Source organism: Falco rusticolus, chromosome 18 (assembly GCF_015220075.1).
Source record: "Falco rusticolus isolate bFalRus1 chromosome 18, bFalRus1.pri, whole genome shotgun sequence".
NCBI lineage: Eukaryota > Metazoa > Chordata > Aves > Falconiformes > Falconidae > Falco > Falco rusticolus.
This window is the reverse complement of record NC_051204.1, coordinates 5,889,295-5,902,185: the sequence shown is the minus strand read 5'-3', so window position 1 is coordinate 5,902,185 and position 12,891 is coordinate 5,889,295. Positions and strand designations below refer to the sequence as shown.

The 12,891-nt window shown below is 41.3% G+C and overlaps 1 protein-coding gene across 5 annotated transcripts in view; it reads left to right on the top strand.

Annotated features, from left to right (window-relative positions):
• NSF (N-ethylmaleimide sensitive factor, vesicle fusing ATPase) overlaps nucleotides 1–12,891 on the top strand; it is a 75,206-nt gene that overhangs the window by 20,814 nt on the left and 41,501 nt on the right. For all 5 annotated transcript variants that reach the window (XM_037411127.1, XM_037411129.1, XM_037411128.1 and 2 more), the window contains exons 5-8: nucleotides 2,699–2,865; nucleotides 3,583–3,690; nucleotides 4,322–4,397; nucleotides 9,357–9,512. In XM_037411127.1, coding sequence (XP_037267024.1) covers nucleotides 2,699–2,865; nucleotides 3,583–3,690; nucleotides 4,322–4,397; nucleotides 9,357–9,512 — 507 coding nt within the window. The remainder of the gene's footprint in view (nucleotides 1–2,698; nucleotides 2,866–3,582; nucleotides 3,691–4,321; nucleotides 4,398–9,356; nucleotides 9,513–12,891) is intronic.

Below are 12,891 nucleotides of genomic sequence, written 5' to 3'. Positions count from 1 at the left end.
TTGACTGATTCCAGGGGATTTTCCTGTCATTTGAGGATTGTTGGCAGAGCTGATGACTGCATCCTGTGTCAAGAAGTGAGGAGCACCTAGACTGAGAGGTGGTACAGCTGTGGGTGTGAGGTACTGTTAGGGAAACTCACTCCTTGGCTGTTTGTTTTCCCAGCTCCTTTGATCTGGGCAAGTCCCTGGGCATGAACCAGTACTCGAGCGTGGTCGCATGTCTTTGTGGATCTCTGATTTTGTCGTGACAAGCTAGAGTGGGTCTGTTTGTCCCTCTGCGCAACTAGATGCCTCACAGATCTTGCTTGGAAGCCAGGTCTTTTTGCTGGCTGACTTTATTTTGTTTTGTTATTTAAACTGAAGAATAACTTGTAATGAGGGAAGGAGACGGATAAATTAGTTTCTCACCCTTTTTTGGTTGCTGATCAGTAACATGTGCCAGCTGGCTTAGATAAATGCTTTTTATTACTGAAGTTATTTGGGAAAAGAAACACTAATATTCAGCATGACTAGCAGTTAGAGCGGATTTGTGATTGTACTTGTAGTAGACCTTGCTATAAACTTACTGACTGTGTGGGAACATGTATTAAGAAAAATAATGCAGTAATTTTATGCAGAGTGACTAAATGTCATATGACTCCCTGCTAAGTATAAAGGATTTGTGAAGCTATGCTACAGGTAGGGAGAATTATTCACAAAACTAGTGATTTAACAGGGCTTTCTTTTTGTCTTGTTCCTCTAATAATGTGAAAACTATGTTTAAAATGTCAGTTTTAAATGCGGTCCGCTGCATTTAATGGTCGAGTGCCTTGAGTGGATGCAGTTGTCTTGCCTTCAGTGTGGTTCAGCTTCATCATCTCCTGTGTTACAATTGGAGATGCACACCTGGAGCTGGGGACTGGCTGCTTCAGCTGTGTTCTCACCAGCGGAAGGTCACTGCTACCTTCTTAGCCTCTCTGATTCTAGGATGTTACAGGCTTCTGAAGCTGGCGCTGTATATTGCTTACTGGACTACATCCCCACTGGTGCATTACTGTTGCCCTCTCTACCAGGCATGCCCCAGCTTTCAGTCCTTGATGCAGGGGCTACTTGTAGTCAGTTAACACCTCAGTTCTGTGATGTGACCAGATCCAGGGACTGACACTCCAGAAGCTTTTGTTTGACCAGCCTCTGAGAATAAGCAAGTAAAAGGAAGTAACTACCCTGAAGTGACCTGTAAGGCAAGAAGAACTCCCATTTTGCTTTTGCAGGGCCAAAGTCCCTCCTTCATTAGCTATGGCTTATGTGATAACCCTGCTGCCATATCCCTTTTTGAAAGAACTAGTTGATATAGTAGATATACCTCAATTCAGGACATGGTTTAGCATTTCATCTTTATACCTGTTTTCTGAAAGATCTTTCTTTGACAGCTCATCTCTAGGTGGCCAGTTCTTATAGCAGGAAGGACGTTAAATGTGCATGCTGTGATGACCTGTGTGTCTTCTGACAACAATTTAAGCAGCAGGCAGGCTTTCTTTTTCTCACTTAACTTGAATGAATTGTGTATCATAGCATGCTGGATGCTTGTTTTGATGTGTCTTCTTCCCAGGAATCTGCAGGTTCTGGAACCGTTGTACTGCCAAGAGGCTTGATAGGAAATCGGTTATGTATAAAGTACATTTCCTTTGTTCACCTCCTGCCGCTTTATCCTTAGCAGTGACTTCTGTATCAGATCAGACTTTCTTCTCTAGATTCAAAGCAAACCTATAGTGTTCCTCAGTCTTCTGGAGACACATCTGCCTCTGTCCTTTGCTGCTGTCTGGTTTGTTAATTATTAGGACTGTCTGCTTTGTGAGATCCTGTCCCTCTGATCAGTTGTGCTGAGGCAGTGTCCCTGAAGCTGTGGGCCATGCGGCTCTTTCCTTTCTAGCCTCTTTCCTCCAGCAGCAATGACCATAAGTGGCCGCTTGCTTTTGACATGATGAAACTTGAGGCCTGCATGGATTAGGTGCTGCTGCCAATGACTGTCAAGTACCTTCTGTGCCACCTTGCTTTCTGCCCCCCCCCTCCCCCTTCATAACCTGGGGCAGGTCAGGATAGGCTCAAGTGCACCTCTGGGGTAGCGGCTGTTTCCTCTGTGTCAGAGAGGAAGGGTAGCTGACGCCTCTTTCTGGGCTGTAGAAGCCTGATAAATTGTATTACTGCACTTGAATTTGCAGGTAATCTTACTTTCTGGTACCTAATCTGGAGAAGAGCTAGTCAGTCAGTCTGTTGCTACAGAAATCAAATTATGACCTCTTGCCATTATTTTTTTGGGGCAAGACTACTCTTAATACTTGCTTTTGGACTTTCTGAAGACATGTCCTCCAAACCCTTAGATGTAGATATAGCTATTGTGATACTACAGCACGTGTGAATTTGCTTTCATTGTCCTCATCCTCCAAATCTTTTTATGGTGTTTGAGCTATTTTAAAGGAGACTATTAGAATTTTTAGAGAAATGCAGGGATTTTCAGTGGAGATATGTTTGCTGTGTTTTTGATCTTGTAGTAGAACATGGATGGAAAAGAAATAAGTGTCTCTATTGAAATAATATGTTCAATTTTATTAAGTACCCATTCTGAATAAAAGAACGTGTACCGCCAGACTTACAGTATGTTTAATGTATTGTGGGGGGACCTTGCTGTTCTGAAGTGCACTGTTTCTTTGTCTTTTAACAGTTTCCTTATACACTTTTGACAAGGCTAAGCAGTGTATCGGCACAATGACAATTGAGATAGATTTTCTGCAGAAGAAGAACATTGACTCCAACCCCTATGACACAGACAAGATGGCTGCTGAATTCATCCAGCAGTTCAACAGCCAGGCCTTCTCAGTAGGCCAGCAGGTGTGGCTTCTGTTTTGTTTTTTAAGGCTGAAATGTTCTTAAGTAACGTGAGCATGCTTGTACTACACTGACGTAAAATAGTGAAAAATACCTAGGTACTGACTATGGCCTGCAAAGGACAGCTAATAGGGCAGAAGTGGTTTATTTTGTGAATGGTTTCTTTCTGACAAGTTGAACCATCATGACTTTCACCGAGAGTGGTTTAAAACCTACCTTTTCCTTATCTAAAGAAATCTACCTATCTTTGTGAAGACGATCTCAGGGCTTGAGGGAGCTGGGTTCTCTCTCTATTGTGGCCTGGTTGGATGTAAGCATGGCAGCTCCTGGAATATTTTGAGAAGCAACTTCTGTCTTCCTTCTATGTAAGATCAAAATTAACACCAGTTTTAATTAATTCTCAGTAGCATGTTTCAACATTTACCCAGGGCGAAAAAGCGGGAAAAGAGAAGCTTTTCTTGGAAGGAGAATTTTTCTTTGATTTTTTTTTTCTTTTCCAATTGACTTCATGCTCTGCTGCTTTTAATCTGTTACGCTTACATATGGGACATGGAAAGCACTTGTTCAGTTCACCTGACCTTTACAGGTTAAGAGCTACGTGGAATTTGTTGGGTGGTAAACTTAGGCGTCAGGCCTCTTTCTTTTCATGTCTTAGTAGCCTTGTCAAGTCCTTTTTAGTTTTTTCAATGAGTTAAAATCTTCTGTTATTTCTTTCCACAGCTTGTGTTCAGCTTTAATGATAAACTTTTTGGCCTGTTGGTAAAGGACATGGAAGCTATGGACCCCAGCATTCTCAAAGGAGAATCTGGAGCAAGCAAAAAGCAGAAGGTAGGCTCACAGGAATTCATTCGTTCCTTAGGGACTGCAGAGATTCAAGTACTGACCAGATCTTGCTACAAGGAGGAATTTGGGTTACTTGCATTTGGAGAAGTTGCACGTTTGTTTCACCTGGCTGTGTCTTTTGCCTCAGAGAAATAAGGAGCATTGTTTTGAGTTTAATGGTCTCCTCTGCTTGTGTGGTTGGGAGCTTAGACTTGCATGAGTTGAAGTGCAGAGCTGGGGAAGATGCAACCTCTTTTGTTCTTTATGTAGTAATTCATGGAAACACCCTCTCTTAAGCCTTTTTGTCTTCCAGATGTGTCCAGTGTTGATTTTTTTCTTCTGTAGAAAGGTCATGATTTTATTTTCTTTTTTACTTGCTAGATCTTGCTGAAATGAAATAGTTGGTTTTGAACTAAACAACTTTAAAAATCCAATATAATATACCTGATGAGCTTCTGTATTCAATGATGTTAGTTTGAGAGGAGGTGTGGTATTTCATATTCTTCCCAGTGACTTTTGTAGTGGAGCTTTTGCTGCTGTTTCTTGCCTTCTGAGATATGCTTGGAGATACCTAAGGAGCAATGTGAAGTTGAGCCTAATAGCTTAATGTAATTATTTGTTTCCCTCCCTTTTGCAGATTGAGGTTGGTTTGGTTCTGGGAAACAGTCAAGTTGCCTTTGAAAAAGCTGAGAACTCCTCTCTCAATCTGATCGGTAAGTGCCACTGTATCCAAAGAGATAAATAAGGCTTGAAGTTTGGTGCTTTTCTGGCCTCAGAGACTTTATGCCTCAAAGTTTGTTTTTCTGGTTACATCAGTTGACCTAATCCATTGAAAACTGCATGTCAGAATGTCTCCCAGGTATCTGTTTAAACTAGCAGATGACTGTGTTTGATCCCTTGGGAACCTGTCACAGCCTTTAGAAAGCAGGTTGTAGGTGCTCAGGGCTCTCTTGAAAACCACTGCACTGAGAAGACACCACCCCTCCAGCAGACTTTGCTGCTTCTAATCAGGGACTCTATAATAAAGTCACTGTCCTCCCAGTATGAAGCTCCACAACTGACCAGTGTACTAGAGCAGGTCTGTGTGTGTCTGTACTATGACTATCACCATGTTGTTATCTGAAAGTATACAGAGACAGAGATAGGAGGAGAAGAGGTGAGTGTGACTTGGAGAGATTCTGGCAATACCAAGTCAAGTTAGATGAGTGAAGTTAATTTGCACTCCTGAGCCTGGATTATAAAGGCACAATGGACCAGTAAATCCAACAAAAGACAGCACCATTGAAATATTTTAACTTTAAACATCAGAAGATGGTATTTTTAGGGGTACTTATAAGCCAACACCTCTTTAACTAAATTTAATCAAAAGAGCAGGGAAATAGGAAATGGAGAACTTTTTTGAATGTGTAGCTAAAATGTCAAAGTGAGTGCAAAACTTATTTCTGAAAATTCCATCTCTGAGATGGATTCTTCAGGGGGAGAGGACAGCTTCTGAAGAGCACTTCAGTTTTCTTGACTTCTGAAAGTCCTGCTCTTCAGAAACTGATGACAGCTGCAAAAGACAGCACAGGGGGTTCCTTGCGTGTGTTTGCTCTAACTGTTTACACAGCAAGTTTATTAACAAAACTGAACTTTTTTTAAAGAGGCAGTTTCTAAAACCTCAACAAAACAAATCTTTATGTACAATTTCAGACTTTATTAGACAGGAAATCAGGGAATAATTGATATGTCCTCCATGCGTTCATTTAGAAAGAAAGTGGTGTAGGGCTGGGGAGGAATTGGGTGTGTTCCATAGAACTACCAGCTTGAACGATGGGAACTGGGACTACGAAGCGGGCAGTGAGGGCCCCTTCCCTGCAGCTGGCTTTGTGTGTGCCCTGGGACCATGGTGGCTGTCCTACAGAACAGGTGTACACCCTGTTAGTCTGGCTGTTCCTTTTCTTATCAGTGTTATGAAGTGGATGATACTTAGTGAGTGTACAGATGCATATACCTCCCTTGCTGGTAATAAGGCTCTAGGCATTCTTTTCTGGGTGTGATTCAAGTCCTGTACTTGAAGAGACACGCTTCCCCCACACCTCCCTTCCTTCCTTATTTTGTTCCCTCTTCTCAGAGCCCATGACCTAGGGAAACTCCTTTTGCTGCTGCTCTTCCGCAGATAAGAAGTGGTAGGTGAAGACTGTGGTGTGTGGGGGTTCAGTGAATCTGGCCAGCTGAGATGAGCATTCAGTTGAGTTTTAATACTTGCCTTTTTTGCAGTAGGCTTCAAAGCAGAGCTCTGCTTGACTGTGAATGCTCAGCACTTTGGGTATTTGTTACAGAAATAAAACATATGAGGGTACTAGCCACTTAGGAAAGTACAATTAAACTCACTCAGCATTGCAGGAGCTTGCGGCAGAGGCTGAGTTTTGATGCTGCTCTGAAGTGCCCTATTCCCTTGAATGCAGAGCTGTGACTTCATGTTCTGTAGTTGTCTGCTTCGTGTGCTACAGTTGCCCCCAAAACTGGGGTGACATGAGGCTGTTGTGTAACTGCATACCTTGCATCTTACGGGGAACTTTTTATCTGAAAGCACAGCCAGTCATCTGTACTGAAAAAAACCTCACCAGAGGTCTGTAGGCTGAATTGTAGATGTCTGTAATTTGTGAACAAAGATACAGATTTTAAGAGCACAAAATGAAATTCACATGGGCAAATTAGTTCATACCTGTGATTACATGATTACAGCCCATTTAATTTTTACTGTGTCTCGATAGGACATTTTGAGGTGAGTATTAACAATCCAATTTATTGCATCAGAGCAAGCAGTGATATTTTTCTTGGTTGATAGTCAAAGCCATGTAATGAGCTGTGATCTTCCTCCTAGCATGTATAGGTGTGAGGAGTGGTCCTATGGGAGAGCTGATTGATTGGAAATAGGAATCCTTCACTGTGATTCAGTTACATTGTCTGCAGACAAGACAAAAGAGTTGCTTAGGCTTCAGTTTACTTGTGTCATATTGGTGCTTTATTAATCATCTGAGGCAGAGCTACTTAATGTGCTTTGTTAGTCTCTGGAGAATTGTGAAGTCCTGAATAATTAAATTCTGAGAGAGGAGATAAAAGTGAAGTAGTGCCGCCTTCAATAAAGACCCTTTTTTTTTTTTTTCCCCCCAGTAGAAAAGAATTGTAATAATTAAAAAAATGAAACCAATTCTGTCTCTTATAACTAGCATAAAATTACATGTTATAAAACCAATGGATGATGTTTTAATTCAATCTCCAAGAATTTTATCGTGCTTGGGTGCTGCCAGAAGGGGGGGATGTAGGCTAAGCTCTGCAGGAAGTGGAGCATCACTGGCCAAGTGCTGGGATTTAAACACTGTCGTGGAGCAATGAGATAATAAATACACAGTCATCGGTGAATGAAATGCTCGCTGCTACCCTGCATGGTACTATGAATTAGTGCAGTATGTTATATACGTGCTACTGTGTTGTCCCTAACGTGTCAGTTAAAGGCATGTTCTTGTTTGTTTTGCTGCACTCTGAATTGAGAGATTGATTCCGGGTGTGTTTTAGACCAGGATTAGCAGCAGTCTAATTCAGCTAACAAAGAACCTTTGTTCAGTGTACTTATTGCACTTCTAGATGCTAACTCATCTGGCTCAACTTGAGGTATCTCTAGAAGAGATTGTAGAACAAATGAGCAAAATGCACAGTTGTAGTTTGCCATGACTGGCTTTTTAGGGGAGATAATGGTCCTGTAAATCCTGTACAAAAAATCCTGTAAAGCACGGTGTAAGTCTTAAGAAAATACAAGACATCCAATTTCTGCATGAGTTAAGGATAATCTTCAGACTCTGCTTTCTTTCTGGATTTTTATATTATTGTTGGCTTCTTTGGTAGCTAAGCAAAGTGATGATGCTGAAAGCCATTTGGGAATGTTAATCTAACCAATAATTGTCAGTGCTTGTTTATAAATTCCCTTGAATAAACTGAAGGTGAGACTACATGGAATTGACAGCTTCCCAGCAGTATTCTTATAGGAGCATTTATGCTTATTGTCTACTTCCTAAATACCCCGAGTACTTTAAAGCTTCTCTGAAAAGGGAGTAAGGAGCTCTGCAAGACCAAAATGCATGTGGTTTGTCAGCAAAAAGGAAAAGAGTGTGGTTACAACATCTCATGGAGACTGCAAAACCTGTGCTTAGGGGATCTGGCTGAACTTGAAGTAGCTCTAGAAGAGGTTATGGAACAGACAGACAAAATGGAGCGTGGTGGTTTGCCAGGACTTGGCTTTTATTCTTCTGAGCTGTAAAGGAGCTAGCTGACCTTGTAACTGTTTTGTGTGACTTTGCTTAAAATTGCTCTGGTATCTGAGGACTGCAGGATGGCAAATGTGCTGTCTGTTTTTAAAAGGATTCTAGAGAAGGTCTGGAGAGTATAGATCTTTGAACTTGAAATCTGTACAGAAGAATCAACAGAAACTGCAACAAAGAATTAAATTAGTGGATACCTGTATAAAGGTGGTACACTGGGAAGGGTCAGCTTGTGTTCTTTAAGGGCAGTCCTACCTCATGATGCTACCGGAGTTTGTTATGGGCATCAAAAAGCGCGGGCATAAGGGCTGACACAGTCTGCTTGTTTTTCAAAGCTCTTCCAGCAAAGTTCTTTATCAAAGTTTCTTTAAAAAGGCTCTAAACAGAGATGTGTAAGAGAAAAGGTCCTTGCATGAGTGGGTGAGTGATGAAATGGTAGAAGTAAATATTGGGTGCCAGTGGACTTGAACATGAATCTGTGCTGGGGCCTTTGCTTTTCATTGTAATTATGGAATAAAGTGGAAAAAAGACTGAATCAGGTGACAAAGCTTGCTTTTATGGACTTCAGTGACTAAAAAATAAAATGGGAGAGGATGTTCGGTATAAATAAACGTAAACTGATATGTGGGAGGATGAACGCTCCTAACTCTGGTCAAAAGTGGTTGCTGTTTTGTGCAAGATCCCAGGTATGGTAGTTCCAAGGAAATGCTGGACCTATGTTCAGTAGCAGCCTGAGTCCTGTTGTTAAGAATTATTAAGCATGGTTGTTAAGAATTATTACACATTATTAATACAGGAATTTTAACAAAGTGGAGCATGATTTTGTACCTGCATTTAAGATGCAACCAAACCACAGTGCATGCAGTTCTAGTCTGCCTGTCTACAGGCATCAAAGGATGTAGTAGGAATAGAGAAGACTGAGAGGATGTGGGGGACATGAAATGACAGGCTGGTAGGAGCTGGCTGAGATACATGAAAGGAGGTGTGCAGTTGTGCAGCCAGTAGCAGACGTGCTGAGCTAGATGCTGTAGGGCACTCCGAGTACTAAGCTCACATGGGTCCAAGGGGACCTGGGTAAATTTGTGGCAGAGAAATCTACTGTGGATTCTTAAATACCTAGGAGCAACCGCTGGCTTGAGAAATCAATGAACTGGATGGTTGGAAGGCTGGGAAAACGGCTTACTTAATAAGCTGAGTCTTTGGTACGCTGCCCTTGTATCCTTGTCTTGGTGTATCCTCCCGGCTAACGTTTGCAACTGAGCATTGAGTTTGCTAGACGTGGGTCTGACCTGGTAGAGCTGTTTTGGTGTTTGTACTTCTACTTGCTGTAATTCTGCTGTGCTACATGTTTGAAACTTTTTTTTTTTTTTTAAGGTAAATCAAAGACCAAGGAGAATCGCCAGTCAATCATCAACCCAGACTGGAATTTTGAGAAAATGGGCATTGGGGGCCTTGACAAAGAATTCTCAGACATTTTCCGGCGAGCTTTTGCTTCTCGAGTTTTTCCACCTGAAATTGTAGAGCAAATGGGTGAGTGTAATCTGAAGAAGTATAGCTGGGGGGCAGGATGCAGGCCTGTTTCTGGTTTGTAAAGACTGGTTATCAACTAACCACCTTATGATGCTATAACATGGCAGCTTCTTAGTGATCTAATAGATGAACAAAGCCTTTTCTGATCCTCTTGCTCCCAAATGTATTTCATACTCTTGTTACTTGGCTAGAGGAGGGGGACAAAAACCAACACAGGTACTCAACCCTGTACATGAAATGTCTGAATGAATGAGGTGATACTTAACTGAATCCTTTTCTCTTGCAATCGAAATGTTCCCTGTTGTTTTGAATGCTTTATTTATTCTTAGCGGTGAGACTGAGCACTCCTATTCGTGACTTACTGACAGTGGGCTGTCTATATAGGTCAGAGGAAATCCTGTCTTAACGATCTTGCCTTATATAATAAAAACCTGTTGTCCTGGCAGTTGCACTATAAACTTTCTTCTCACAATGGTAGCCTAATAAATAGAGTATCTTGTGTGACCTATGCTTGGTCAGATTTGAAATGCTGGAGAGGATGTGCAGGCTGTGACACATCTTTGAGTTTGTGAAATAAAAACACGGATTCTAAATATAACTTCTTTTTTGGGGTGTTGGGGGAAGGAAAGGCAGTCCCATTACCTTGTAAACATGTGCTGGCAGGTAGATAAATCGGCCTGGTTTTGATTTTTAGTAAGTAGCATGCAGCTGCAGATGTTATTTTGTCACATGAAGTGGCAGGGGATGTTATAGCTGGTCCTTGTTCTCTGAATATAATCTCTGTGAGTTAATATTTAAACTTGGAATCCATAGCTGTATGATTTCTGTGTATGTTTATATTTCTTGATCCACCTTCCCTCTCCCCACCAATGAAGCAATCAAGATTTTGATTACAAAACAGATTTTCATCAGAAGACACATCCTGTTTGTGTGTGGTTGTGTGAAGTCTGTCCATTTCCAGTGCTTGTGGAGGTGCATTAGGTCTTTTCTTGTGGTTTGAACAGTTACGGAGGAACACTGAAGAAACCTTGTAGGCTAAGTCCAATTAGTGCATGATTCTCTCTCTCCTGTCTTTTTACCTCATATTGATGTGATAGCCAAGGCCTGCTGGGGGCTGATACTGGTTCTTCTGTTTTTTGCGGCTGTGAGCAAGTTATAACTTCTCTGCTTCTACTTGAGAATATCAAATGCTTAAATTTGTTAAAAATTTAGCTGCTCTGTGGAGAGAGGAAATGAGAGAAATGGTGTTGGCTATGGAAAGAAAAGCTTTTATCTAGATGCTCTGTTGTGTCCAGTTCAGGAATGTTGCTGACAACTGGCCTTTGGATGGACTGGCATCCCTTACTTGAAATATTTTTACCTTTTGAAGCAACTATCACGTGTATTCATGGCTGTAGCATAGTCCTTAGTTGTGACCATATGTGAAGGTAGAAGATTTAGACTTCAGGAATTCTCATCAGTGCCACTGGACTGCGATGAGAAATACGCTAGTACACTATAGTGCTAATTAGAGCTTGTTTTCATTTTGCTACAGCTTCACCTATTCAGCTTCCCTGGCTGCATGCAATCTGGCAGCACATTAAGCAGTTGTGTGTCAAAAAATGATTACATTCCCTCGGTTTTATCATGAGCTGAATTAACCTGACAGCTAGGCACTCTTTGATAATGATGTGCAGCAGCTAGCTTTTCTGTCGAGGACCTACATCTCCACCAGGTACCTTTGGAAAAGGTCGGAAACCTTGCTGACTGCAGGGTGAGGTTGTGGAGCTGCTTTGCAGGGTATGCTACTCAGATGGTTCCTCTTGTTAATTGGTGTTGCTTAATACAGGAAGAAAATTCTCTGAAGGACCACTAGTATTTTGATTACCCTGGGCAATGAATTAAAGGTGTGCCATATGATTTATATAAATACATATAGTCTTACTTTTGCGTGTTTACACACATACTGCACAAAGAAACATTTTTCTGGTGAGAAGTTAGACTCCAAACAGAGCTCTCTAGCTCTCTGATTAACCCTAGGGCTAAAGAGCTTATCTGAAATTTGGAAAAACAAAACTTTGACATTCATTTTCTTTGCCTTAGTTATAACTTGCTCTTAACTATATTTCAGATCTGAAATGTCAGTGTGACAGCTGTTCACCTTTGTATATAATTTATTGGGAAAGGAAAAGAAAGAATTTGCTTGCTATCTGGTGCTCTAGTACTTACCCGTTTCTGTTTTTTGCCCAGTGCTCACAGACTGCAACTTCCATGCCAAATGTAATAAATATTTCTGTCCCGTAACTACATAGAGGCTCTATAGACCCTTCAAAAATTACTTGCAATTTGTGTGTGGTTTATCTAACTTCCAAGGAATGTTCTGGGTTTGAAGTATATAGATCAATGTCAGTTAACCGTATCATCCAAGGGTGTAAATACTACTGTGATGCTACAATCTTTGGTTTATCCCAGAAAAGAAATTCTAGATCAACTTTAGCTAGTCATTAAACCTTGCCATAGCTCCCTGCTGCCCTGCAAGGGGGCAATTTACTTTTCCCTACCCATGCTTTTCCTGTATGCACATCTACCACCTCTACGGTGGTAGTTTTGGGCTTGTATGGCTCTGGAGTGAGCTAATATGATTTGAAGCAAAAATTACTGCTAATAAAAACCATTTATAGGGGTTAGCATTCAGCGAGATCAGCTCCATGGTTGGTTAATGGGACATAGCTACAGGAAGGCTCTGGGGTAAGGTCCCTTCTGAACCACAGTAGGACTTTCATCAATTTAAGCTGATTGCTTTTAAGGCTACGGTTTCACAGTCATTTACTGGAGGTTCTTTAGCATTATGAATGTTGGTGATGCTGTTATCTTTTGCCTGATGCTTGACTTGTAATAATCTTGTGACTGCCAAATGGCAATAAATCCTTATCTGGATGAGGATTGAGGAAGGTATCTTGAAACAAAAGGGGCATTCCTTTTTAGTGCAGTCCATGATCCCTCACTGTCGTACAAAGGAACTTTACGCTTGCAGGGCACTGATGGAGGTAAGCTATCAGTCACTTTCTTTCTGAACGACAGCCCTACAAAAGCCGTGTTTGTAGGAAATTGTCTTCCTTTTCAAGCCCTTTCTGGATCTCTGTGATGTCCAGCTCATAGTGAAGCTGTGTAACTTCATGGTGAACTGCAGCCTGATTTTGGTTACTCTTTGTTGCAGTTCAGAGCATCCTCTTGCTCAAGCTAAAGTGCCTTCTTTTATTTGATAAATGCTATATTTTTCTAAACTATTCCTGCAGATAAGCCCTTTCTTTGCATTCATGTTAAATGCTGGTTTTTTCTGCTGAGACTTGAAATTCAGCTCATTCAATGGTTTGTGTCATTGCCTAACATTAAGATGATT